We start from the raw sequence: 26,769 nt of genomic DNA, 5'->3' as shown, positions 1-26,769 counted from the left end.
CGAGCGGTCGCGAGCACTCCCAATGAGAAACCTGACCTCCTTGCGTTGAGAATCTCGCCGGGAGGTTTATTTTCCACGCTCGCGATCGGCAACTTGATGTTGCTGATCGCGAACGAGGAAAAAGTTTCGCCAGTTGTCATTTTGCTTGCTCGCGGTCGCCAACTTGACGTTGAGGACCCCGAGAAAACAAAAAATGACCGGTGCACTACGCTACGCGTGTTCGCACTGTGCTACGTGCAGTTCACGTAGTGCGAAGTTGAGCAAACTACGCAAGCGTAGCCTAGTGCTTTGCCCAGGGTTAATTATAAAGATATTATTGTTTTTTCTCCTGCCGTTGCAAGACTGGTCAGACCATCTTCCATTTAACCTTTTTTAATCAGTGATAATTATTATTTTTGTATAGTGCTTCATGCCATACATATGTATTTTCTGACTACTGTAGATAAGTGTTACCATGACCCAATTCAGTGGTGTTCAACTTACCTGCCTCAGAAGAATGAAATGCTGATTTGGCCTTCCTGGCATTTGAACTTCTGACCTGCAGGTCATAATGCAGAATGCCAATGGTGAGCATTTAACTCATTGAACACTTTTCCACAAAGTCTACAAGGTTTCTACGCAGCCAGGTTTCAGCTATTCCAGTTTCTATATTGGGTGCCTTTGGTCCTATACTGCTCCAAAATAATGTGTCCTTAAAGCCAGACTTCTAAAACTGATCAGACATATTTGTTCTTTTAACTACCGCAGGTTATGCCTGCTGAATCGATAGAGAAAAATTAAAGCTCATCCCCAGACTCAGTTTTTTAAATTGGATATTATTCCCTCAATGGTTCTTTTGTAGTAATTTGTGCATAGAGAATAGTGTTTTGGATATCTCGCGCCTTGTCTCTGGTGGAACCCCACTTAAAAGTAGAAATAGGGGTAGTTCTCATCGGGAAGAGAATCTGCAGTACCAGTGCTTCAGCTACAAGAGCAACATGTTTCACTACCACCTTAAAAGATATGATAAATCCTTCTTAAATGGGACATTGACTACTAGAGTATTGGATCTTCTGCAACCTTTATCTGGATCCGGAGAGGAAAACTACTAAGAAACCTTTTGTTGATTCACCTTAACAACTTCAAGGTCCTTCTATTCGAATAAGGTATACGCAGAGAATCTTAGACAGGTGTACTTTAGTTTTTGCCCATTTATGTACCCAAGGCATTTTCCTTCACTGTTACCTGGAGGATGGGCGATCATGTTAAACACATCAAAGAAGCAACACAATCTGTGTTTAGCAATTGTACAACATAAGACGGATCTTTCTGCAAATTATTCCTTTCCCCAAGGGATTTGTACCTGGAGGCATTGGGGATACTGAAGGAGGAAAATAGATCTTTTTTCAAATGATATTTTCATCCAAGCAATTTCTTCCTGGCTTTAGGCTGAAGGATCACATACCTAACGAGACAGTGCAAGAGTTGTGGACACCATGGTTTCCTGCATTTTCATGATGGTGCATGCTAGACTCAGTACAGAGCCCTTGCATCATGCCATGGGGTGATACCAGAGTATGGGATTGAAATTACCCAGAAAGCTCAAGAATATGTGGGTGTAAGTTCAAACATTTGGAAAGAGGTATCTTCTAATAAGGCTGATGCTGACATAGCCTTAACGTTCTAATAATACGTACAGGTGGGCCAGATTGGGTGAAATTATAATACTCATTCCTGGTCACCAACAAAGAAAACACTGCATTTAAAATGTTGGATCTATCGAGGCAAGATGGCGGTTTGTCACTAGACCGCAATGCAAGCACGCACTTGAGCTCTGCACGATGATCGTAAGGATGCCGGCCCCTATGTCACCCACCCGCTTTTGACTGAACATCAACCTCAACCTAACCGTATGCTGACGGAAAATGCTAAACGACTACCAGAAGCTAACCCGGCTTGATCCCAAGTATATATCGTCCCTCTATTCACTAATCGGATGGGCTTTCGTAAAACTACTCTTGAACTCACCGGTCTGCCTCTGGAGAGAACCCGATCACACTTTGAACCGTGCTGATCTCATCGAAGCAACCACCACTGCTGCTGCCGCAATGCCCCCTAAAATCGCTACGGCTCCGATGTTAGCAGTAGCACGAGCCAGAACTGCTAGGGCGCTCCGAGAGAGTACCGAGCGTCAGGCACAGAGCGGAGGCGGAGATGGAAAGGCACAGATACCTGCCGCAAAGAGAAAGAAAGAGATGACTCCGCCCGCGTCGGAGATGTTAACTCACCGAGGCAGGATGCGCTGTCAGTGAGAAGGATGCTAAGAGGGAAGGGGTCCCAGTGAGATTTAGATAATTCTATGCAAATTAAATCAAATCAGGAAACAGTCTACAATGTTTTATTCACATTATAGACCAAACCAGGATATAGTATCCAACATTACTAGTTTGAAAAGGTTGAATAGTGCCCCTGAAAGTGAGGAGGAAGTGATAAAGTGAGGGTAGTGCAGGTAGGGAATAGTGACAGTAAAATCAGATATGTATCTGATACATTTGAAATTCATTTGTAAATGTACAAAGCGGTCATTGATCCGAACGCATTATTTCATTGAGGAGGAAGCTCGGGAAAAAGGACACGGCTGGTCCCACTGCCGCTCCCGGGACTACAGTGATCGATCTGCTCCGAAAAACTTACGGAGCACTTCCGGAGCAGGAGAAGAAGCGACAGGCAGCATCCCCAAGTGTTGCTGTTGAACCTACCCCCGACGCCAGTGAGAACACTCAGCAAGAATGTGAAAGTGGTTCTGAAGCGGCTGGGGGAAAACGTACAAAAGGCCCCTCCGCCTTTGCTGAAAAATCACAAAAGTTACAAACACCCACTTTAACCTTGAGTACTACGGGGACAATTACTATGCCCTACTGCATTAATGCTAGTTCAACCCCTGATTTTTGTCCAGGCATTGTGGAAGTGACTGATGTTATCGACCAACTAGCCGAAGCAAATGTCTCTAATCTCGCCAATCTCGACTTGAATGGGGGATCGACTAATAACGTGTCTGAGCGACAAAGAATCGCATTAGGCGCCAACTACCCCCAGGCACTACATGCGAAAAGAGGTGGGGATCAGTGGTGACTATATGTTTATTAGCGCATTAGAAGGCAAGGGGCCAGGCAATATCGGTCAGGACATGCAACGAGATTTAAGCAAAGCTGAAAACATTATTACCCCTGAGCTGGATAAAGAGGCTAGTGACTTTTTCTCTTTTTCCGACAAAGCTGGGGTTGAAGTGGATTAGACAGATGAATCTGTGTCTTACTTGACTGATGAGAGCAGTAGCAGCAACGGGGAGAGAGCAGAGGTTAGCACTATCAAATCTAAGCCTACACAGAAGCGTAAAAAGAAACAACATGGTGGTGGCGATCTCGCTTGGGACTATTCTCTCACCGATCAGCTTACACTCCCCGCAGGTAGTGCTAAGAACGCTCACTATATCACGCATCCCTCGCTTGGCGAGCCCACCCCGACAACATTAGATACTGTCTTACAAGCCATAGCGGCCCACCGCGAGAAAACTGTGCAAGATGGGCGGAGGGCGCAAGCAGCACTTCGCAAAGTACAAGGGGTCGTTCGCAAGCTTACTAAGACCTGTAGTTCTTTTGGAGACCGGTATTACCGAAATCAAAGCTAGGGTGCTCTCTAATGAAAATGAAACAACCTTGAACCATGAAAGAATTGAGTCTCATGAGTCCGAATTGGCTGATGTTAGGTGGAAGCTCGAGGACTTGGAGAACCGCCAACGAAGGAACAATCTTCGGATACTATGAGTTCCTGAGAAGGCTGAAGGCGATGACGCTCGCTCCTTCGTGGTTGATCTACTCAGAGACTCTCTGCCCGAACTGTCAAATTGGGACTGGGATAGCGAGATCCAGCGAGCGCACTGAATGCCGTTTTAATTTGCCAGCTAAACCTGGGACCTACCCCCAGGCAATTTTGGTCTACTTTGGCAACTTTGTGCTTAGGCAAACAGTCTTTGAGAAAGCGAGGCCAGAATCTAAGCGTACTAGCAAAGATATATCCTATTTTGTACGCCCAGATTTTTGCCACACCGCAGTCGAAAGGAGGTGGCGGCTTCGCAAGCTAATCAAGCCATTCCAAGACAAAAAAGCTCAAGCTTACCTAAATAACCCAGCACGGCTCAAGGTTATTTATGGAGGTCAAACTAAATTCTTCCTTTCAGAGATTAAGGCCAAAGAGTATCTGGACGAATTAAAATGACTTAAAGGAGCTGGCACTAATCACACTTTGCTCACAGTAAAGTATAACTAATTGATTTTTATGCTCCAGTCTTAAACATTCAGGGCCGAGATGAGATGAAATATCTATTTACGTGTGTTAGGGATGGTTTGTTTTTTTCTCACTAGGGACTGTGGGTGATTGGGGGGGATTGTTTTTGCTCTTAGGTACTTAAAGCATTAATGTTGCCCCGACATCTGGAATGTTCTGCACAATAAGTATGGACCTGCAACCTTTCGGGAAGGAAAAAAAAAAAAGAAAACTGTATAAAATGTATGCTTTACTGTATATGCTCAAGTGCAGTGCTGCATCACCATCATTCCAGACTCTTATGGAGTCTGAATGCCTGTTTTTGGGGAGGCAGAGGGCGGGTGGACAGCGGGCGGGGGGGCGGAGAGGAGATGTGGGAGAGAGGGGAAGGGAGGTGGTCGCACTCAAAATCGGTGAAAACAGAACCAGACCTAAGACAGGAGTCACTTTTTTTCTTAAATCAGTACTATTCCTAGAAATTATTTCAATCAAGTCCAAGGCAGAACAAATATGTTATGGAATCCATTGCGAATCAAAGGTACACATGCACACTGAATTTTTAAATACACTCTTATGGGGGGGTTAACCATTCGTACATGGAATGTCTCAGGTCTTCTAGCTAGAGATAAACGTCAGCGCCTGAGCGAGATAATATATCAAAACCCTGTAGACATTATTTGCCTCACAGAGACCCACCTGCCCTGGGATAAAAGGGAGCTGCTAAGAATTAGGGGTTAGAATTTACTAGCATGTACAACACAAACCTCTAACATTCGGGGGATAGCTATACTTGCTAAAACCTTTCTGGGCCAAGCAACCCATAAGTTAGTAGATCCACAGGGCAGATGGGCTATTATTAAACTGGCCCTTGGTATTACTATTTGCTCGATCTATGGATCCAACCAAGACGACCCCGCTATCTTTGAGAAGCTCGAACTTGAACTCGCAGCCTGGCAGGCTCACTCATTTTATGTGGAGAACTAAATATCTTGCTCGGACCCTTATTCAATAGCCAGGCACTTTCAAAATATACGGGTCGCAAACCACGAGTTCTTAAAGCTATTACCAGGCTTTGTGATAGCTTGGGTCTAGTAGACTTATGGGGCGTTAAAAACCATCCTGACCCGGGTTATACCCACTTCTCTTGTCCCCATAGTAAACACGTTAGAATAGATTACATATTTACAACAACTGATCTGCCTAGCCAAGCCACAATTACCAAACATCCTAAGATTATCTCTGACCACAATGCATTAACTATTACAATCAACATCACAACCATAAAGAGACAAAATAGGATTTGGACTTTTGATAGGAAACTGCTGGCCAACAGAGAATACATCAACTATATCACTAGCTGGGCTCAAGAATTCTTTGATATTAACCTATACAGTGCTTCAAGATGCGTGGTGTGGGACTTCTTTAAAGCAGCTCTTAGAGGTGAAACAATGAGTTATCAAACTAGAGCCTGGAAACAAAGCAGTAGGGGGTATAATCAGAAGGTCCAAGAGTTGGCCAGGGTCGAAGAAGAACATATCACACAAATAGCTTAAGGAGAAGATGGGAAACGTGCTATGTACCACCTGTTGGTGTTAAAAACTGAGCTTAACTCGGGTCTGACTCAAAAAGCTGCCAAGACCTATAAAATGCACCAGAAAGATGTATACGAGAATGGCGAAAGGGTAGGCAAACAACTCGCGTTACGTACTTGCCAGAAAATCTCATACAACACTATAACAGCTATACAATCACGAGGGCAGACGCATACACAAACTTCAGATATAATTAAGGCATTTCAACAATATTACCAGAATTTATACCAAGAAGATAGTACAGCTAGTAGGGCAGAATCAGATATCTTTCTGAGCAACTTTCTCGACGACCGTGAGGCAAGTAGGCTCATAGATGATAACACCAGAGAAGATCTTGAGAAAGAAATTACTCTTGCTGAAGTTCAGCTTGCCCTGTCCTTACTTGCCTCTGGGAAAGCCGCAGGCCCAGATAAAATACCCCTCGAGCTATACAACATTTTTAGTAGTCATTGTCCAGGTCCACTTATTCACGATTTATTCCTGGGGATTCAATGGAGTGGCACTTCTCCAGAGTCCTGGAAAGAAACAAACATAATCCTCTTTCCAAAAAAAGGAAAACTCCCAGATCAATTATCATCTTATCGCTCAATCTCCCTAATTAATTCTGACTCCAAATTATATGCGAAAGTTATGGCCATTCGGCTCGGGAGGATTGTCGAACATCTGGTCTCTCCATGGCAGCACGGATTCATCCCCGGCAAAGGCACAACTGATCACTCCCGAAGGGCCATCTCCTTATTTGATCTAATGACCGCAACTGGGGGCCAGATGTCGATGATCCTCCTGGACGCCGAGAAGGCCTTTGATCGTGTGTCCTGGAACTTCCTTTGGGCAGCGTTGACTCGTAACAATTTTGGCCCCAAATTTATTAAATCCATAATGGCGATGTATCTTAAACCCAAAGCTAAACTACAGATAATGGGCTCCTAATCAAGCACGATCAATGTATTTAGGGGCACAAGGCAAGGATGCCCCTGCTCCCCAATACTATTTGCCCTATATATAAATCCCCTAATCTTGAAGCTCTTGGAAAATCAAATAATCAAACCTGTTGTGGCTGGTCAATTTGAAACTAAGGTACTGGCTTACACCGACGACATAGCGGTACTAACACCCAACCCCACGGAAGCAATGTCGGAAATTGAGATTCTAACGCAAACATACGGATCTTACTCTGGCTATTCCCTAAAATGGTAAAACAATCGTGCTTTGTACTGATAATATTGTTTGTAGTGACCCTTGGATAGCTGAGTAAGCTACATATCTAGGCGCTCCCATAAGCCCTGATGTCAAATTAATCCCCAGGCTCAACTATGAACCATTATTGAATGTCATAAGAAAAGACCTAGATCGAGTGAACAGTCTCATTATCGGTAGAGGAAACTTTCTAAAGATGAATATACTCCCCAGGGTGCTTTATCTTTTCCGAGCTATCCCTCTGATCGTCGAAGATAAAATTCTAAAAACAATAGATTCTCTTATGTCCAAATTTATGTGGCAACAGGGCAAAATCAGGAGATCTTTGAAATTTCTCTCACTTCCACAGAACAGGGGAGGATTAGCAGTGCCCAACATGCTATTCTACTTCTGGGCATCGTTCCTTCAACAAATGGCCCGCTTTTATATTCCATCCCCTCCTCTGATGATGTTGAGACTATAAGGATTCCATCTATTTACGAGCTGTCGTTAGGACAGAAATCTAAAGGTCTTTTTCTGAGGCAAATAGAAGCAAGTTACTACAAAAAAGAGCAAATTCAAAGTCATCTCCAATGCCTGGAGAGTATGGTCAAGAACGACTAAATATATGCAAATCTCGAAAATAAACAGATACACCCCCCTATGGCACTCTAATCTACTCCCCGCTCTAGGGTACAATGTCATCTAAAAAAAAATGGGAATCCTTAGGAATCAGCACAGTAGGGGACTTTTTGAGGGAAAATTTAGATACCACTTTTTCAGACTTACAGATCAAATTTCATCTACCTAATGGGGATTACTTCAAATTTATTCAGGTGCATACTATACTTAAACTCAAAGCTTCCAACATCAACCTGGGGAAAATTGAACTTATTGAACCCATTGCTAGAAAGACCACAAGAATTGGTTCAATCTATGGACAACTGTTGGATAAACTACAAAATGATGTAGAGCAAACAGAAGTAGCCTGGGCTGACAAATTGGTTAATCCAAATGTAGATATCGATATGAGCTTACATCTATTATCATGCCTTCTCATGTCAGCTAGCCTAAAAGCCCAGACCTACAAAACCATATATAATTTATACTTTACTCCCGCAAAATTACATGCTTGGGGCAAACGGGAGAATGATCACTGCCCCAGATGTTTATCCGGCCCGCAACATTAATACATATGTTCAGCGAGTGTAGCAAATTAACTCTAATCAAAAAGATGATGTCCGATTTCTGGGAAGAGGTGTTTGGCCACACTCTCTATCTGCTCGGGTATGACAGTACACTTAACCTAAAAGTGAAGGAAGAAGCAATGTTATTTATTAGTACTGCTGTTTTTAGAGTTATATTAGCAGCACGATGGAAAGACTCAGACCCACCAAGTTTTCAAATGTGGCTAGCTCGCCTTCTCAGTATTTTCAATCAAGAGAGCGCCATCTATGCTACTAGGGCGATTAAATCTGCTGTGCGCGGCAACACGATTTGGCTACCTTTAACCAATTGGAGGAGGGGGGTCAGGTCCCGTATACCCTAAACCTTGATGAAATAACAGTAGTGCTTCCCTATGTTATTCTCCCCTGTCACATCTTTTTTTCCTTTTCTTCCTCTTTTCTTTTTTTTCTCTTATTTTTCTCTTTTTCTTTTTTGTTCTGTGCCCTCTCGTATGTGCATTATAAGCCTGAAATGATGATGATTTGTTTTTCCAATACCTTGTGATTGTATTTTGTATTATTGTTTACAATCGTATTGACCTCTTAGCAGCTATGAAACGTCCAGCTCCAGTGCTGAACGTTCCATTGCGCAGGTGAGGTTCGAACGTCAAACGGCCGACGGCAGCACTCCTGAGGTAGTGGTGCCGTCGGCCGTTGGAATAGGCGCAGCACCTAAGAGGTTAATGTATTCGGACCCCTGTTTTAACTGGTTCTGAATAAAAAATTTTTAAAAAAATTGTTTTTAAAAATGTTGGATCTCGCGCAGTACATTTTGCACTAAACCTGTTCCTATCTATGATTTATAAGAAATCTGTACTACATAAAACGAATAATACAAAGCAATGCATTACAATAGTATAAATGAAGAAATAACGTTTTAGTCCTTCGCGACCATGAAGCATCTTCGAGAAGAACAAACAACCATTGAATTGAGTGTGATTTCCAAAGAACAGGAGCAGTTTCTGAATGCTATCTTCACATTATGGGGTTTGCTAGGGATTGACCTGTTTGCTCTAGCGCACAACACAGAACGGCCAAACTTCCATTCCAATTTCTATAATGGGGGTCTCTGGGGATTCTCATGTTTTATTGTACACCTCTTATTCCAGTCCTCCGAGATCCCAAGTAATAAAGAAAGTCAGGAAAGCCATCAAGAGTATCTATCTAATCTGCCTTATCTTGCTTCTGGTAGCCATGCCTTTGACTGGCAGGTATTGGACACACTGCATTGGAGACTGTCTTATAGGTTAGGAACTGCTTTTTCTACAACAAAACCTTTTCCTAACAAAGTTGGTCTTTCTATCAAACGTATGCCTGAGTCATGTTTAAAATGCATTTCATGGAGGTTTTCTTTTCAATTGGCTTGCGCTTCAGCTAAGAGAGACAGTAAAGTTCTGGAATTTTATTTTATTGAGCCTTCTATCATGTATGGTAGGGTTAAAGCTGTACTGTATACTTACTCTTCATTAACTTTTATACACTTCATCCATTTTTGAGTATTTAGAGATTTCCAGATAGCTAATTTGTCTGCTTCTTTTTCTAATGCTACAGCCTTGGTAAAGCTGTACTTGGCTGTTAAAGGTACAATTTCATTGACTAGAGCTGTGAGTGTGAGCCTATTCCTTAGCCAAAGCCCAGACAATAATATACAGCATGGCAATGCCACAACTTTTATTATTTTTACCCATTTGCTGTTGAGGCATTTTTCATTTTGTATTTCCTCCATTCAAAAACCCCCTACCATTTTTGATTGGCATTCTGGTAGCCCAGTCTAGACATAAAGTGAGGGAGGAAAAGTTTCTGTCACGAAGTCTTGGTAATACCTTAAAAGACAAATCTTTTCAGCTCGTTCCCTCAGATAACCAAATTGGTGCTGTTGAGTGGTACAGTGAAATCTATCTTCATTCTTCGGAAGTATGCACCTCCCCATTTGGGGGTTATTAAGTATTGGTGCTGAAGAAGAGAAAATCACCTTAAACTTGCAAAGATAAGGAAAGTGTTTTGTCCTCTAAACAACATTGAACACCTGCATCAGTAAGAATAGCTGTTTAGCAGAATGTGATATACTTATTCCATGGAAGCTTGCACATATTCACGCATTTTGCTTCCGTTCGCTCATCATCCTTCTTTGGCTCATCCTGTAGCATATCTAGCACATTTAAGATTACACTAATGCAGCTTGTTTGCTTTAGAAGCATTCATTGAACCAACGGTGAGACTTTTGATGCTACATAGTCCTCATGGTCATCAATTATAGGCAGCAGCCAGTACTCTTGGCTTGCCCTTTGTCCCCCTTGTTATACCCTTACTACCATTGGTCTTTGAGGTTGTAATGCCAGCTAAAAGAACAGGAAGTACACAGAGCTGTAAGAGCACTGTTTACGTTCAATAGTGTCCGCTTCCTAGCTAACCCTGAAAACAAACATGATAAGCTGGGAGGTGGAACCAGGCACCTCAAACGGTGCATGATCTTGCATTCCTTATCCCTGGCATTTTGATAAAGCATAATTCCCTGTAGTCTGGCGTTTTAAATAATCTTTGGAAAATGGGGGCTAATTTAAATTCTTCATCTTATTCACATCACAAATAATAGAACATTTAAGTGTGCTTTTTTAATTTCAGGAGGATCTTCAAAATCAACTGGCTAATATGCAGGATTCTCAACTTGAAACTGAGCTTGTTCAAACTGTTTCCCTCGAACATACGAACCTAGAGCTAGAACGACTGCGAGGAAAGGTTGAGCTGACCGAGAGCAAGCTAAAAGAGGCTTTGCTTGAGAAAGACACACTTGCAGTTGAGCTGGAAGAATTGGATAAGCAGAATCAAGAGTCCTTGCAGGTAAAGGAATTTCCTGGAATAGTAGTGTGTTTGTTTGCAAATATGTAATGGGCTTTCATTTTCAGAGCCTAGATTACAGTCAATGGCTAGAGGGCTTGAATTAGCAGCACTGGTGGGGAAAGGGATAAAATTACACTTCAGAGCCGATTTAGAATTCGGCTGAGTGGGTACTCCATCTCAAACGTGACAGATATCCTGTCCGCTGTACTACAAGTCCCATAGGATATGATGGATTTGTAATAGGGCAGACAGATATCCGTCACGTTTGTGACAGAGTAACCCGGTCTGCCAAGGAGCTGGGTCTCTGAAATGATGGTCTTCACTTTCTTAATGAACAGTGCACGCTTTTCCATTCCTCTACGTATCAAGTGTTGGTGTTTCACAACCTATGGCACTTCACTTTTTTGATGAGTAACCAACAAATTAGTTAAGAATGGATGAGCAAGGGATTTGTATAGTTTTTACCCAACGTAAGTAATCACCTCGATATTGTGTATCTTTGACTATGATAACAACCGCCATTGAACTGTGATTTATTCCTCCTGTAGGGAAACTTCTCAGAGTGTTATTATCTAATGATTAAATCACCAACTTTAGAACGAGGGCTATTATCTGTTTTGGCCCTTTACCAAATAAATTGTGTGATTCAATTTGTAAATATGTTTAATAGCCAAAACACAAACTGTTCAGTGGACAGTCTAGTAAAGATAAATTAAATGTTTCTGCTGCTACATCCTGTCACGTCCTGGCTTCTGTCCTCCGATCTCACACTGGCACCGCAGGAGTAGAGTACAGACCACCCATCTCATTCAGTTTCATGCAGGAATAGTATAGTATTTTGTTCAACTGCTGTTTAAAACAACTCTGTCTCTGATGCTTCCCTCTTTGTGACCATGTGAATTCCGTTATGTCAACTGGAAAAGTGGGTTCACTCTATTCTACTCATCAACTCAGACATGCATTGTTCAAGGTGGTCTCCAGTCTTTGGAATGTCTAAATCACCCACTGCTGCTTGCAATTCAAGTCCAGTGAGACTGTGTCCCAGTGGTAGACTGTTTGACAGGTGACTTTGCTTCCTTTGCTTATCTGTTTGTCTTCCAATTAGCCTCCATTTGTGGGACCTCTGCTTGATTTTCTCATCATTGATATTTTCTTTTAGCCTACAACAATATTTTTGTTAATGTTGAGTTCTCAATTTTTAGCAGTTTAAGTGGGATTAGGATGCTCACTGAAAACAAGTATTGCTGGTCATGTTCTGAGATTCTAGAGGGGCTAAGAACTGTTACTTGAATACAAATTTACATAAAATTGTCCATATTTTTGACAATTCTGCCTCTGCTTGCTTCTGTATTTATATACAAATCGTTTAGCTTGCTCTTTAATACTTTTAATGTAATTTCTTATATTTACTGCTTGGAGTTTATATTTAACGGTCTCAAACATACTGCCTTTTGCAGTTTTTACGGGTATTGACTTACAAATATTAGTCATGTCTGTAAAATACTGGACAGGTGTCAATCCTAGGTATAATATCAGGAAGAACTGTAGTTCTTTTTAGAATTATACATTTATACTTTTTGCAAGAATAGGCACAATAGCACGATAAAACTGTTAGAGCATGTAGATAGGAAAAGCAACAAAAAAAAAATGTAGTCAAACACTGGTTGTGCCAGAAGGAATAATAAACTGTATTTTTCAATGTCAATCCATGACGTGCATGGTGTCCCACGTGAAACGGAACTAAAAAACTAACTAAGAAGGACAATAGAATTATACAATCAATACAGAAAACAAGGTTTCCAAACTGTAGCAAACGACCAATAGATAATTTATGTCTGGTAGAGAGCCCTTTTGGCAATCAAAGGGGTAGCATAATTGGTTTGTTTGAAAATGTCGACAATGTTTCGATCCCCTTTTTATAATCTGGAGTCTCATCAGGACCAAATTATATATGGGTACAAAACATTTGCTCCTCCCCCCACAAGTGCCCCGCTCCCCCTCCCTCTACACCAAGTGCCTGGGGAGGGGTGCCAGGGTGTCCCTACTTTGCCCCTTAGTCCATTTTTTAAAATTTGTTTCAGAACACAGAGACGGAGTCCTCAAGTCTTGTAATGACAGCCGCACCATTTTCTTCTGAGTTACAACCAGCTATGACATTGCTCGCTTCAGTCAGACCAGACCAGTCCCACAGAACCAAATGGCAAAGGAAAGAAGAGTACCAATGACCAATTAAGTGGCCCTATTTTTGAAACATTTTCGGTACCTCCAGACTCCAGTAGGAACAAACGTCTAGATATACCTAACTTTTTAACCCTTTCAAGCCCAACCAGAGTGCCTCTTTATACTTTTGTTTCGTGAGCTGATTTACACCATGTAACAACAAGCATTTGCAATGCAATAGGTCTCGCATTAGGAAAGTTGGAGCTATTGGTATTGTAAATGACAAATTTTGTATTGATGTGTTGGTTTTGAAAATAGCTAAATTAATAGATTTGTCATTTACAATGCCAATAGTTTTAACTTTCGCAAATGTGACACCTATAGCATTTGTAATTCAATATGTTTTGTATTTACGTGACTTAGATGTATTGATATTACACATAACAATGGCTTTTATTTTTTTTAAATAATTAATACTTAAATAAAAGTTATTGTAATTTATAATAGCAATAGCTTAAACATTTGTATATAACTTTTGTGAAGATTATGTTCAGTGTATTTTATTGTGACGAAAATCCAAGAACAGAAATGAAATATTAACATCTTTTTGTGAAATTTGTAGTAAAGCTTGAAACATTGAGAAAACATATTTGAACCAGTTGTTGTTGAGTGTAGTTGAGTGTGGTTGAGTGTGGTTGAGTGTGTGTGGTTGAGTGTGTGTGGTTGAGTGTGTGTGGTTGAATGTGTGGGGGGGATTGTGTGGGGGGGCGTTGTGTGTGTGTGTGGAGGGTTGTGTGTGTGTGGAGGGTTGTGTGTGTGTGGAGGGCTGTGTGTGTGTGTGGAGGGCTGTGTGTGTGTGTGGAGGGTTGTGTGTGTGGGGGGTTGTGTGTGTGGGGGGGTTGTGTGTGTGGGGGGTTGTGTGTGTTTGGGGGGTCGTGTGTGTGGGGTCGTGTGTGGGGGTTGTGTGTGGGGGGGTTGTGTGTGTTTGTGGGGGGTTGTGTGTGTGGAGTTGTGTGTGGGGTTGTGGGTGTGTAGGGGTGTGTGTGTGGGGTGTGTGTTGAGAGGAGGACAATCTGTGCTCTGTCCCTTTAAAACTAGAAGAGCAAATATTGGACAACATTATTAGCCTTATATATGTGTCTGACCTAATATTAAAGGCAGAAGGAACAAAAATGTTACATAATTTTGTATGCAGTGTGTAAACATTGCACATTCCACATTGTATACATAGCAAACATGTAGAAACTGTTTGCAAGCTTTAGTGGTATATTGTAGACGTTCTGTTCGTGTTACGGGGAGCCGAGCAGCTTGGACGACTAGCATTGATGAGTATAAACTGTACATTTTTAGCACAATAATGTTGTGTGTGCCTTGTAGGAAGCAAAAGGTTCGTATTTGTACTTTTAGTATGCGCATATTTGTTTGTGAAAACTGTATTGCAATATGCGCGAATTGTCTCATGTGATTTAAGTTGTATGAACTGTGTTGTGCGTGTGCTCTGGAAATAGAAACAGGAGCGCTATTACGCTGACAGACGTTAACGCGCACATTTCCTGTTGTCAGAGTTTGCTGATGATGCTATGTGCGTGCATAACGTTGTGTTTGTGCGCATGGAGATATTCTGTGCGTGTTGGAGGGAGCTGAGCAGCTTTGGGCGACACATATGAAAAAGTACAATAAATAGTAAGTTTTCGTGAATTATATTCATTAAGTATGTGACTTGAAGCATGTAAAAGCTTTGTCCGTGTGTTAGTTGCAATGCTGTTTATTGTTGGTGAATGCTAGTGCGGTAAAACTGTGTTATAGTATTTGGTGTTGGTTTTAGCAATGGATTCATTGTGCTAAGAATGTTAAAGATTGTATAGTGGGAAGAGATGTATTGTATGTACTGCGGTTAAGTGTGGGAATTTTTGGAGTTGATAGTTAATAAGTAGAAGGAAATATTGTTGCGCGTATTTGAACGTACTTGTTCTTTGCACAGAAGGAGCGGTTGGTAGAATGAGTGATGTGGGGAAAGGACGTGGGAGAGGGAATAGCAGGGTGGGTAGGTGGTAGCAAAAGCTGATTGGGTACGCTTTTATGTAAGTTAACATGATAAGAAATACGTTTTGGGGCGCACATACTGCATTGCCCAATGCAGTGCGTGTAACCTAATTTGATATATTTATTGAATGTAACTTGCTTGTTAGCTGCTCTTATCTATAGTTTAGTACCTCCCACTTGTGTTTGTACCTCTGTACGTTAGTGCCTGCCAGCATTGTAATGACCGACAGCTTTTGTAGTACATGCTAATGAGTGTGCTAAAGTAAAAGAAATAGAATTGTGGCTGATGGCTGTAGTGAAGTGTTGTTAGAGGTGGTTAGGAAAATGTTAGCTGAGAATAGGTAAAACGTATGTAGTAGTTTATTTAAATATGTACTTTTTAGGAAGATGAAAAGTAGTGTAAGTTTTATAATGGATGAGGGGCATGAGAGATTTCCAATAAGAAGCGTTTAGTAAAATCTGAAAGTGCTAATTGATGTTTGTTGTAGTCTGTTGTTTGTGAGCGAACTGTTACATGCGGACTATGGAGGGTACGTTTAGTCGCTGTAGGGTAAAGTCTGTGTAGATAATATTAAGATGTAGGTTGTGGATGAGGTATACTTGTAAAGTGTTTTAAGAGTGGGAAAAAATGTTAGTATGCAGCGTTAAAAGGTAACTTGCAAGTAAGGAACTTAATAAAAAGTGTGCCTTTGAAAGATGTAAATGGTATATTTTTAAATAGAGAGAAAAACGTTCAGTAAGGCTAAAAGGAGAAAGAGTTTGTTAATAAATTAGTAGGCTGACAAAGCAGTGTGTGTGTAATTCTTGTATATTAACGGTGGCGTATATAGTTGCTTCTTGTCAAAGACTGTGGGTGCATGTGTAAAAATATTTTGTGCTATGCATGGGCGGTTGGTTGTGGCAGTACTGCTAGGTGGAGACGTGGGGAGGGAGATGGGTAGGATGTGGAGTAGTAAATTATGGATTAGGGACGCTTCTACGGAATAAATATTTAAATAAATAAGGCGTATTTAGTTGCGCGTACTGCAAGGGTTTGTTTTCTGTATTTAAATGTTTATTTATTTGTAAGCGTCTGAAATATATATTTTACTACGTACTACCCTGCCTTTTTACCTACCCATGTGACCGTCCGGCAGCACTTTAATGATTGACTCCGCTTGCGTCTACGAAAAGTAGTACCTACAAAACTTTATTGAGAGTATTGTGTGCGCAAAGGAGCATTGTGCGTGTTAATAACAGACACAGAGAAAAACAGAAGGCACATGCAGGATTGTATTTGAATGTGAGGTAAGAAAAAAGTTTGTATAATTGGCGACTGGTATTAGTAAACTGGAAAGCAGAAAGAGGTTTTGGAAAAGTAAAGGTTGTTTTGGAGTTTACTGAGGTACTGTAGGCGTTTTACGTGAGAAAAACTCGGTGTTTTTGTGCATGCATTTATAAAGTGTGTTTTGCAAGGACGGATCAGCTTTGAGAAACAGTATTGAAGAAGTTTGCTAAACAGTAAGTTATGCGATGAATGAAGAGTACGTGTTTGTGGTGTAGTATAGAAAGGCTTTGTAATAATTTGTAGCGTGTTTTTTTGTTTGCTAAAAAACAATCGATAAAGCAGTGAGATAAATGATCTTAATTATGGGCAAAGATCAGGGGAACATGTGTAAATATAATTTGTGCTATGCATGAGAGGTAAGTTGTAAGAGTGCTTCCGGGTGTAAACGTGGAGAGGGAAAGGGGCAAGTGGGGGGGGGGGGATAATCAGAGGTTCGGGGAGCTTATGTAAAGTAAACATTACATAAATAAAACGTATTTTGTTTTGCTTAGCGCATTGTAATTGGGAATGCAGTATGCGCTATAAAATTTGCTTTAAGTGCTGCTGGGTTCGACGTGGAGAGGGAAAGGAGCAAGTATGGTGGGGGAGGGGTAGTAAATTATGGGTTAAGGTCGCTTATATGAAGCAAACATGAAATAAATCAAACGCATTTTGGTGTGCTCAGCACTTTTACGATCGACTCTTGTGTTTATGAAAAGCAGTATGTACAAAACTTTATTGAAAAGTATTGCGTGCGCAAAGGAGTATTGTGCGTGTGAATAACAGAGCAGACAGGCTTTGGCTTTGTAATAATTTCTACCGCGGTTTTTTGTTTGTTGTTTAGCAATGGGTAAAGCGGTGCGATAAATTATAGTAATGCCGGAGACGTATGTAGTTAATTATGGGCAAAGATCGTGGGGGCATTTGTAAATATAATTTGTGTAAGACATGAGCGGTAAGTTGTGCGAGTACTGGCGGGTGGCGACGTGAAGAGGGAAAGGGGCAAGGGGCAAGGGGGGGAGGTAGTAAATAATGGGTTAGGGGCGGTTTTATGAAGTAAACATTACATAAAGAAAACGCATTTGTAGTGCTTAGTGCATTGTATTTGGAAATGTACTATGCAGTATAAAATTAGGCTAAAGTGCTGCTGGGCGGCGACGTGGAGAGGGAAAGGGAGAAATATGGGGGGAAGGAGGGTAGTAAATTATGGGTTAAGGGCACTTATATAAAGCAAACAAAAATAAATAAAACGCATTGACACTTAACTGTTGCATGTTTATATTAACCTTGCTTGGTGGTTCCCGTAAAAAGTAAGAGGTGTGGAAACATGGCGCTATTGAGACGCGCCCCCATTTCCTGCTTGTGAGGTGTTGAGCAAGGAATGAAGAGATGTGATCATATGGCGCCAGCAAGACGCGTGCTCATCTCCTGTGTCTGAGGCGTTAAGCGATGAAGCAGGAAACGTGCTAATGTGTAGCCAGTTGTACGTGTGTACATCCTCTGCTCTGGTAGACCGCAGCGTGAGGGGCACAGGCATGTAATGTCTGCAGCCGAGAGGAGTCCAAGCATTGCTGTGGCGGGGGCGCGCATTCCTTTGAAGTCTGATTGGGGGGGGCGGGGGAGCGGCTTGCTTTGAAGTCGCAGACAAATGGTGTATGGAGTGCGATGTGGCTGGTGATGTGCACGCGCCTGGCTCACATGAACTGTGACTAATCCACAGTTTGGGGAGACTTTTCGGAAGCCTTACTAGAATCTTGCCGAACAATGCTTACGCATTGGTTCAGCAAGACCTAAAAAGCATGCAAGTTGTAACTTTCTGCCAAATTTGGTGTAATTCTTCTCAGATGTTTTTTCTGTTTCGGAGATCAAGGTTTCCAATGGGAATAACATGGGAACATTTTGGGACCGGCCCTTTTTCATGATATCTGTTTGACATGAAACTTTCCGTGAAGGAGTGGAAGTGGATCAACTTTTATTGGTAGAGTGTTTTGTACAGATTCATAAAACTGCGCCAAACTTATTAGCAAAACAAAAATACTCAACAGAACTGACCTAATTATAATTACACAGTGGTGACTGTTTTACAGTATATTATGGAGGTAAATGACTGTCAAGTCGGTCATGTTGCACCACCTCAGAGGGTCCGTTACGTGTCTCTCTTGGTTTTTAGTTTGTGATTGGGCGACCACATTAATAAAGTTAATTTTAGGGCCACCCCATTAACCATATTTACTACATTTTATGCAGTGTTTTGTTGAATGTTGCTCATGATTACACTCCACCAATGTACTGGCAGACAAGAAAGAAGATGCGCATCTTTTGATGTTTTTCACTGCTCGATGGAGAACCCAGTGACAAAGCGTGCCAAACTTGGTGGTTGAGGGTTCATTGTCCTAAGAGACCAGAGTTTTAGACATGTAATCCCACAAATGTTTCGGTAATTAATGGGAGAATTGAACTTTTTGTATGTTCAAAGTCTTGGCAATCTAGACAGTGACGGCATACGCTAATCCTAAAATACTGTCACTCCCCCTCCCTCCCCCCACTTGAGTTTAGGGATTGCAGCTATATTCCAATATCACACCTGAGGCAGGTTTATATAGCTTTTATATCTCCAGAACATAAAAGAAGACTGGGTTCAGGAGATATTGAAAGTATAGGTAGGATTATAGAATATCTCAATGTAATAGATTGGTTTATTGGTTAAACTTTCTTTTTTTTTTAAAAAGAAAGTCTTATTATTAAAAGTTTAGCAACATTATAAGAATAGTGTTGCATTATGCAAGAATACTGCATCATTTATGTTCTACTACTTACAATCGGAAGCACAGGTTAGGAACATCTTAGTGATAATGATGTTTGTAATCCCTTCTCGGGAGTGCATCACTCTCTTTTCCTAGGCAATACATAACCGCTTCTATTGTAGCTGCCCCTTTCAAAGCAGTCTATTATTAGGAGATTCAGCTATTTTCATCAGTATTTCGACCCATTTGGCCTTCTGTCACCTTGTCATATATTCGAATGAACTTTATATGTTGTTCCTCCACCAGTGCCCATTCTAAAACTAACAATCAATCAGGGGTTTGTAAAGTGCGACTACTGACCCGCGAGAGTCTCAAGGAGCTATGGGGGGTGACTCGGTAGCGTGCTGGGGTCATCTGAAGAGCCAGGTCTTGAGGTCTTTCCTGAGCTGGGGCAGTGTGGGGGTTTGCTGGAGGAGGAGGAGGAGGACGTCTGCGCTTCATTACAAATCGGCCTCTGGGTGGGCTAGGTCCTGTGGGCATTTGCATATTATAGGAGGAGGGGGGGCACATGAGCGCCCCCTCATTGGGTTCACTACTGCCCTGGGAACCACCACGTCCTGGGGCTGCTTTTTAAATGAATGCAAGGGAGACCTCTACGGCTGCCCCAGGGACCCCCACCTCCCAAAGCTTTATTTATTTATATATTGGGGGTGGGCTTCTTGACCCCACCACCCTAAGCCTCAGGGACCGCCACCTCCCCAGGGCTTTATTTTTAAACAATTACGTTTGCTGCCACCTCCCTGGGGCTTTAGTTTTAATGAATGCGGGCCCCTGGGAATGGGGTTCCCGTGGCCAAAATTGGACCAGGGAAGGGGGGTCATGCGGCCCCTTCCCCAATGAAATGAAAAAAATAATTTTCAAAAAACGGCTAATCGTTGGAGGCCCGCCTCCTTTCACCACCACTCTGCAAGCACGCTTCCTTGCGCACTACTGGTTTGGGGAGTGAAGTCCATTTGGCTCTAGATGGTCCTTGGGGGCCAGGAAGCCCTCTTGTTACCTCCAGTAAGTCCCTCAGAGCACGATTGCTGAGAGGACTTTGGATGCCACACCGTTTTTCTCCACCACTCTGCAAATGTGACTCCTAGCGCAGTGCTGGTTGGGGGATGATGTCTCCTTGGCTCTAGAGTGTCTTTGTGGGCCGGCATGCCCTCTTGTTACCTTCAGTAAGTCCCAAACAGCTGGATTGCTGAGAGGACTTTGGAGGCCACACCCCCACCACTCTGCAAACGCACTGTGGGTTGGTGGATGTAGTCCTCTTGGATGCTGAGGGTTCCTGGCGGGCCCAGAAGCCCTCCTGTTACCTCCAGTAAATCCAACACAGCAGAATCCCTGAATACTGGTCGGAGGCTACGCCCCTTTTCTCCACCACTCTGCAAATACAACAACTAGTTAACCGTAGAAATTAAAAAAACAACAACAAAGGTTACAAGGACATTATAGTTAGTAAATAGAATTTTTAGAAAACCTTAGAAATTCACTGAAAAAACCTGACGTTACTGGGACGTTCTAGTTAGGCTTAGATTTCATTTGTCCAAAACCAGTTAAATTCAGCAGTAATAGTTACCTGAGCTAACTATAACTTAAGTCCCTTCAATGCACTGCTTATGACCTTACATATTACATATATATATATATATATATATATATCAGCTTCAGTCCATCAAAACCGAAGAACGAGCTGGTCCCTCCAGGCAGCATAGCATGTCAATGTAATTTTTTTATTTACTATATCCTAGTACACTGACCCGTTTCGGGAAAAGCCTTTCTCAAAGTGCAAAATATGTGTTTTTCAGTTACAAATATGTAGAATGTAATGCTTTTCCACTATATTAGCTAATAGTTATGTTTTTGTCTGCCAGTAATATTCATTCTGTGGCACAGTTTTCCCAAACTTAACTCATTCTCCATCTACCTAACTCAAATCCCACACCATAGTGACCAATGTATCTCCTCTATTGCTTTGTAGAACACTTCTAATCAAAACATTATTGTTGCCAAATAAAATGTGAAAAATAAAAAAACGAAATAAAAAAAGAAGTGCAAGACGACAGGTGTGCAGAAGCATTGTCTTGTGACTAGCTGTCTGCTGGCATGATAGTGGGAAACCCTTACCTTTGTAAAATACCTTTAATGTGAAAGCGGTGCCCACTGCCATCTCAAATATCACCATTAGGTTAGGTGTGAATGCAATTCTTAGAGAATCTCTGCTGACCCCCTAGTAGCTATGGCACAAGCTGCAGGCAGTCCTCAAAACAGTACACTTTACATCTAAGCAGTCCCAGCCCTTTTAAAACAAAATACACAGCGCAATAAAATTTCAAAACCACTTAAAAAATAAAAACAGATATTTTATGAGCAAATGAACCCCAAAATCATTAAAATATGATAAGGGGAACCAGAGATATGAATTTTGAAAGTTTAAAGGTGAAAAGTGACTAAAACAAGTAAAGTGGTATTGAAAAACAAATGTTCGCAGATGACTGAGATCTAGGTGTGATTTAAGGCTGACCATGATGAAACAGATGTCGAATACGCCAAGCTGCACCGAGCTGTCATTCCAGTCAAAGTTTTTATCTTCTGGCTTATTCTCTGAAAAGGAAGTAAAGATCTTCCACTGTCGGAAGGTTCAAAGCTGTGGCCAGGGAGGGTCCATTGAAGTTGTACATTGTGTCGTCAAGATCCCACTGAAGCTTTTGGTTTTGGCGGCAAAAGCTCTAAGCGGGACAAACCTGTTTCTTGCCCTCATGGGTGAGACCTTTGGGGGGTACTCTTCAGCGTGTTGTAAAGGTTCTTCAGAGACTTCTTTTCTAGTGTCTGCTAGAAAGTTGCTATGTTTCCTTGTTGTAGCAGATTTATGTTGCCCGTGCCCAGTATTCAAATAAATCACTCTGAAATTTGCATTATTTACTCCATACAACACTACACGCCTAATATCCCTAGCCTCCCTCCTAATTACCTTAGCGCCATACTCACCAGGTAACTTTTCACTGCTATTTGCATGTCCTCTTTTGCTGGACAGTGTCATGGAATTGCATTCAGTGGCATGCATTTGTATCATTCTCATTGGATCTCTGGGCTCCATGGCAATAGAAAACTCATTTCCATGAGTGGTAGTAGGCAGGGGAACATAGGCATATTTGGACGCATGTCTTTTTCAGTCCTCTGGAAAACCTTGAAGGTTCTATGAAATCTGGGTGAGTGCATTTTATGTGACATCTTAAATAATAGCAATAGCCATTGATAAAGCTCAGATGTGCATTTGCAATAGTTTAACATATCAATTTGATTTTAAACAGATTTACTAAATAGAATGTTATGTTTTCCAGCACATAATAACAATCAAGGAACAACTAATAAAACAGCGCTCTGAGGCAGAAAGTACAATCAACCAACTGAAAGAAGACTTAAAGAGTGAAAGAAAACGCATTATGCGAGTTGAAGAAGAAAATACTGAAAAAAGTAAAGAACTAGAGACCCAGAAAGAAAAACTGAGCCAAAGTGCATATGCATTAAATGACTTGCATATGACGAACCAGCAGCTGCAGGACAAAATCAGAGATCTAACCGAGCAGCTGAAGAAGTCACATACCTCAAATTGTGAGAATAAAAAGGAGACAGCAGAACTTAAGAGGAATTTGAAGCAAGTAGAAGAAGAATTGAATCGGGCAAAGAGCAAGATAGCCAGTGATGCTAACCAAGGTTCTCCAGACAGTTCTGTAATTGATCTAATTAAAGAAAAGGATGTGCAGATTGCAAAACTCTATAGTGATATATCTGAACAAATACAACAAAATAATGAGCTAGACAAGGTAGTATGTGATCTGAAAATGGAGAATGAAATGCTACTTTCTTCACAGGAAGAAGCCAAACAGCAACTGCAGGTAGTTTTAGACTCCAAGAAGACATCTTCACTGGATACAGAAACGTTGCTAGAAGCGCTGAGGATGGAAAAGGGGCAGTTGGAAGTTGAACTGAGCCATGTGGAAAGCAAGTTGTTGGAACAAGCACATCAGTACCAACAAACCATTGATGACCTGTCAAAAGCTCAAAGCATGGACACCACCTCTTTGCAACTAGAGCTTGAGCGCCTTATCAAGCTTAATCAAGAAAAGGACTTCCAAATTGCAGAATTAAAAAGAATCATGGAGCAGATTGAAGCTGATCACAAATCGACCAAAGATATGCTCACCGCAAGTTTATCCGACCAGAAACAGCTAACCCATTTAATAAAAGAAAAAGAAATGTTTGTTGAACAGTGTACACAAAATACCTCTGATTTGCAGGGAAAACTTGAACAACATCTGGCGATCTCAAAGGAGTGCGAGACGCTAAGGCACAATCTGGAAGAAAAGGAAAGAAGTCTTGCATTCATGAAGGAAGAAACCAATCATCTGAAGGAGGAGCTAGAACATTTCAGGGACCAACAAAGTAGATCTAATGTGGTGGCTGAACCCAAGACTCTTGATATCATTACTGAACTCGAAAATGAAATAGCACAGTTGAGTATTGCAAAGAACAGTTGTGATGAACAGTTAAAACTTCAGAAGCAGACAGTAGAGGAACACAATCAAAACATCTTGCAACTCCAGCTGTCTCTTCAAGAACAGAGGAAGGAGTTAGAGGAGTCCAAAACACAACATGAAAAGATGAACCTTGCTTATGAGAAACTCTTCTCAGAGAAAGAGGATGAAATAGACAATCTCCAGAAAACAATTGAGCTTATTAAAGATCAGTTGCATAGAGAACAGGTGATCCCCACAGACTCATCTGTCATTTTCCAGGACACCAAAGTGCAGACAAATAATGTAGAAAACGGGAACGAGAAGCATGACTTTTCAAAAGTTGAGATTGAAAAATTAGTGAAAGGGATCAAAGAGAAAGACATGGAGATTAAACTTCTAAATGAAAAGAACTCAAATTTAACATTGCAGATCGATCAGTTGTCCAAACACGAAGTTGGTAAACTGACTCAGATCATACAGCAAAAAGATCTGGAGATACAAACACTACATGCAAGATTGTCTTCTGTCTCTTACATGCAAGATGTTGTCTACCTTCAGCAGCAACTACAGGCTTATGCAATGGAGCGAGAGCAAGTGCTTGCAGTTTTGAGTGAAAAGACAAGAGAAAATAGTCAATTGAAAACAGAGTATCATAAAATCATGGACATTGTTGCCAGTAAAGAAGCTGCACTTATGAGGCTGCAGGAAGAGAATAAACTATTTACTAATAAAATTGAAGGCAGCTCTCAGGAGATGTTTAGAGAGACAATTCAAAACTTGTCTCGGATAATTCGAGAAAAAGACATTGAAATAGATGCTTTAAGTCAAAAATGTCAAACTTTATTGACTGTTTTGCAGACATCCAATACAGGTAATGGCAATGATACTGGTAGTGTAAACAGCAACCAGTTTGAGGAGCTGTTACAGGAGCGTGACAAACTGAAGCAGCAAGTTAAGAAAATGGAAGAATGGAAACAACAGGTAATGACCACTGTCCAGAATATGCAGCACGAATCTGCTCACCTTCAAGAAGAGCTGCATAGAATTCATGGTCAAGTCTCACTTGACAGTGATTCCAATTCCAAGCTACAGATGGACTTCAATAGTTTGATCCAGGGCTACGAGCAGAACGAAGCCAAACTGAAAAATCTAAGTCAAGAGTTAAGCCAAGTGCAACACAGTATTGGCCAGCTTCATAACACTAAGGATATTCTTCTAGAAAAGCTTGACATACAGTTGCCATCGCAGTCATTGATGGTTGTGCCTTCCAATGCAGTTGCCACAGAAGAAACTAATGGAAGGCCAAGAGATCAGTCCCAAGACCTTCAGCAGGAATTTGAGCGTTTGAAAAACCTGTTGCAAGAAAAAGATTCCACAATTAAAACTCTCCAGGAAAATAATCAAAGGCTATCTGATTCTTTAGTTACAACATCTGGTCTAGATCGAAGGAAGAAAGAGGAGAGTGCTTCTGAGGTGAAGCAGATGAAAGAGAAAAGGGAGGTGCTACAGAAGTCACTTAGGGAGAAGGACCTCTTAATTAAGTCCAGAAGTGACAAATTGGATTCTGTAAGTGAAAGACTTCAAAGCAAAGAGAATGAAAACGAACTTTTAAAACAAGCAGTCACCAACCTGAAAGAGAGAACCATGATTTTAGAAATGGACATTGTTAAATTGAAAGAAGAAAATGACAAAATAGTGACTAAGAGCAGAGAGAAAGAAACAGAATTCCGAGCACTTCAGGAAACCAATATGCAGTTTTCAATGATGTTGCGAGAGAAGGAATTTGAATCCCACGCAATGAAGGAAAAAGCATCTGCTCTCGAACAGTTACTGAAAGAAAAAGAACAGGTAACACTGTAATACAATTTGCTTTTTTATTTTTTAATCAGTAGGTCCTTATACTAAACTCTAAGGATACAAATGCAACATTTATTACATGCATGTTTTATTACAAATATACAACAACCACAAAGGTTTTTTTCCCCAAACAGAAGCCTTTCCCTGCTCCAACAACGATGCATGGTTCTTGATTAGAATATGTCTTTTATTGTGTTACCTGCATTGCATTGTGGATTCCGATTGTCAAACCTAAAAAAATGTTGTGCAAGACTATTTGTGAGTTATATTTGTTATTCTGAATTAGAATACCATGATGTCCTACATATCCTAGTTCCAATGTGCCTTTCAAATAATCCTAATTAGAAGAAACTTCAGCCACCATGAAGCTGGCCAACTGCTTTTGAAAGAAGTGGAAAATAAGAAGAGTCTTCTGTTCTTCTACAGTTTTAAACAACCCACTCAGTTTCCTGTTTTTCATCAGTTTATATAAATGAAATCCTTATTTTTTTCTTCTCAGTGCTACTTTTTTTAAAATACTTAGTTCCCTATATGTCTCCCTGTTATGAAACAAAAAATGTTGTATCACTTTTACCACAGCTTTATGCATCAAGATAGGAATGCTTTTTGTCAGTCGGGTTATATATGGCTTGCATCCCCTGCCTCTGGAAGCTTCCATACACCAGTGTGTGCTATTTGGTACCAAGGTTCCTTCAGTAGCGCACTCACATCTGGCTTGCAATATATGCATAAGGAACAGAGACACCACTAGTTTCTGCTATTTAGCGCCACATTTCCTTCAAAGCTCATTAATGCACACACAATGAAAAGCCAGTGGACATATTATGACGGAGGCACCAGAGTGCATATGTTGGAAATTGGAACTGGTGGAGGGTTCAGTGCCATGGTTTGTAAAGGTGAATGATTAGGTATACACTACTACAAGCGCCAAATTGGCCTACTTGCCCCCTTAGTACCTAATTC

General features: G+C 41.2%; 1 protein-coding gene across 1 annotated transcript in view; it reads left to right on the top strand.

The window, feature by feature from the left end:
• The window catches only part of TRIP11 (thyroid hormone receptor interactor 11), a 485,462-nt gene that overhangs the window by 261,333 nt on the left and 197,360 nt on the right, over positions 1 to 26,769 (top strand). The window contains exons 10-11 of the mRNA XM_086937682.1: positions 10,919 to 11,134; positions 22,774 to 25,797. Coding sequence (XP_086793808.1) covers positions 10,919 to 11,134; positions 22,774 to 25,797 — 3,240 coding nt within the window. The remainder of the gene's footprint in view (positions 1 to 10,918; positions 11,135 to 22,773; positions 25,798 to 26,769) is intronic.

This window comes from Lissotriton vulgaris, chromosome 9, assembly GCF_964263255.1.
Source record: "Lissotriton vulgaris chromosome 9, aLisVul1.2, whole genome shotgun sequence".
Lineage (NCBI taxonomy): Eukaryota > Metazoa > Chordata > Amphibia > Caudata > Salamandridae > Lissotriton > Lissotriton vulgaris.
Note: the sequence above shows the minus strand (reverse complement) of the source record. Positions and strands in the feature narration are given on the sequence as shown.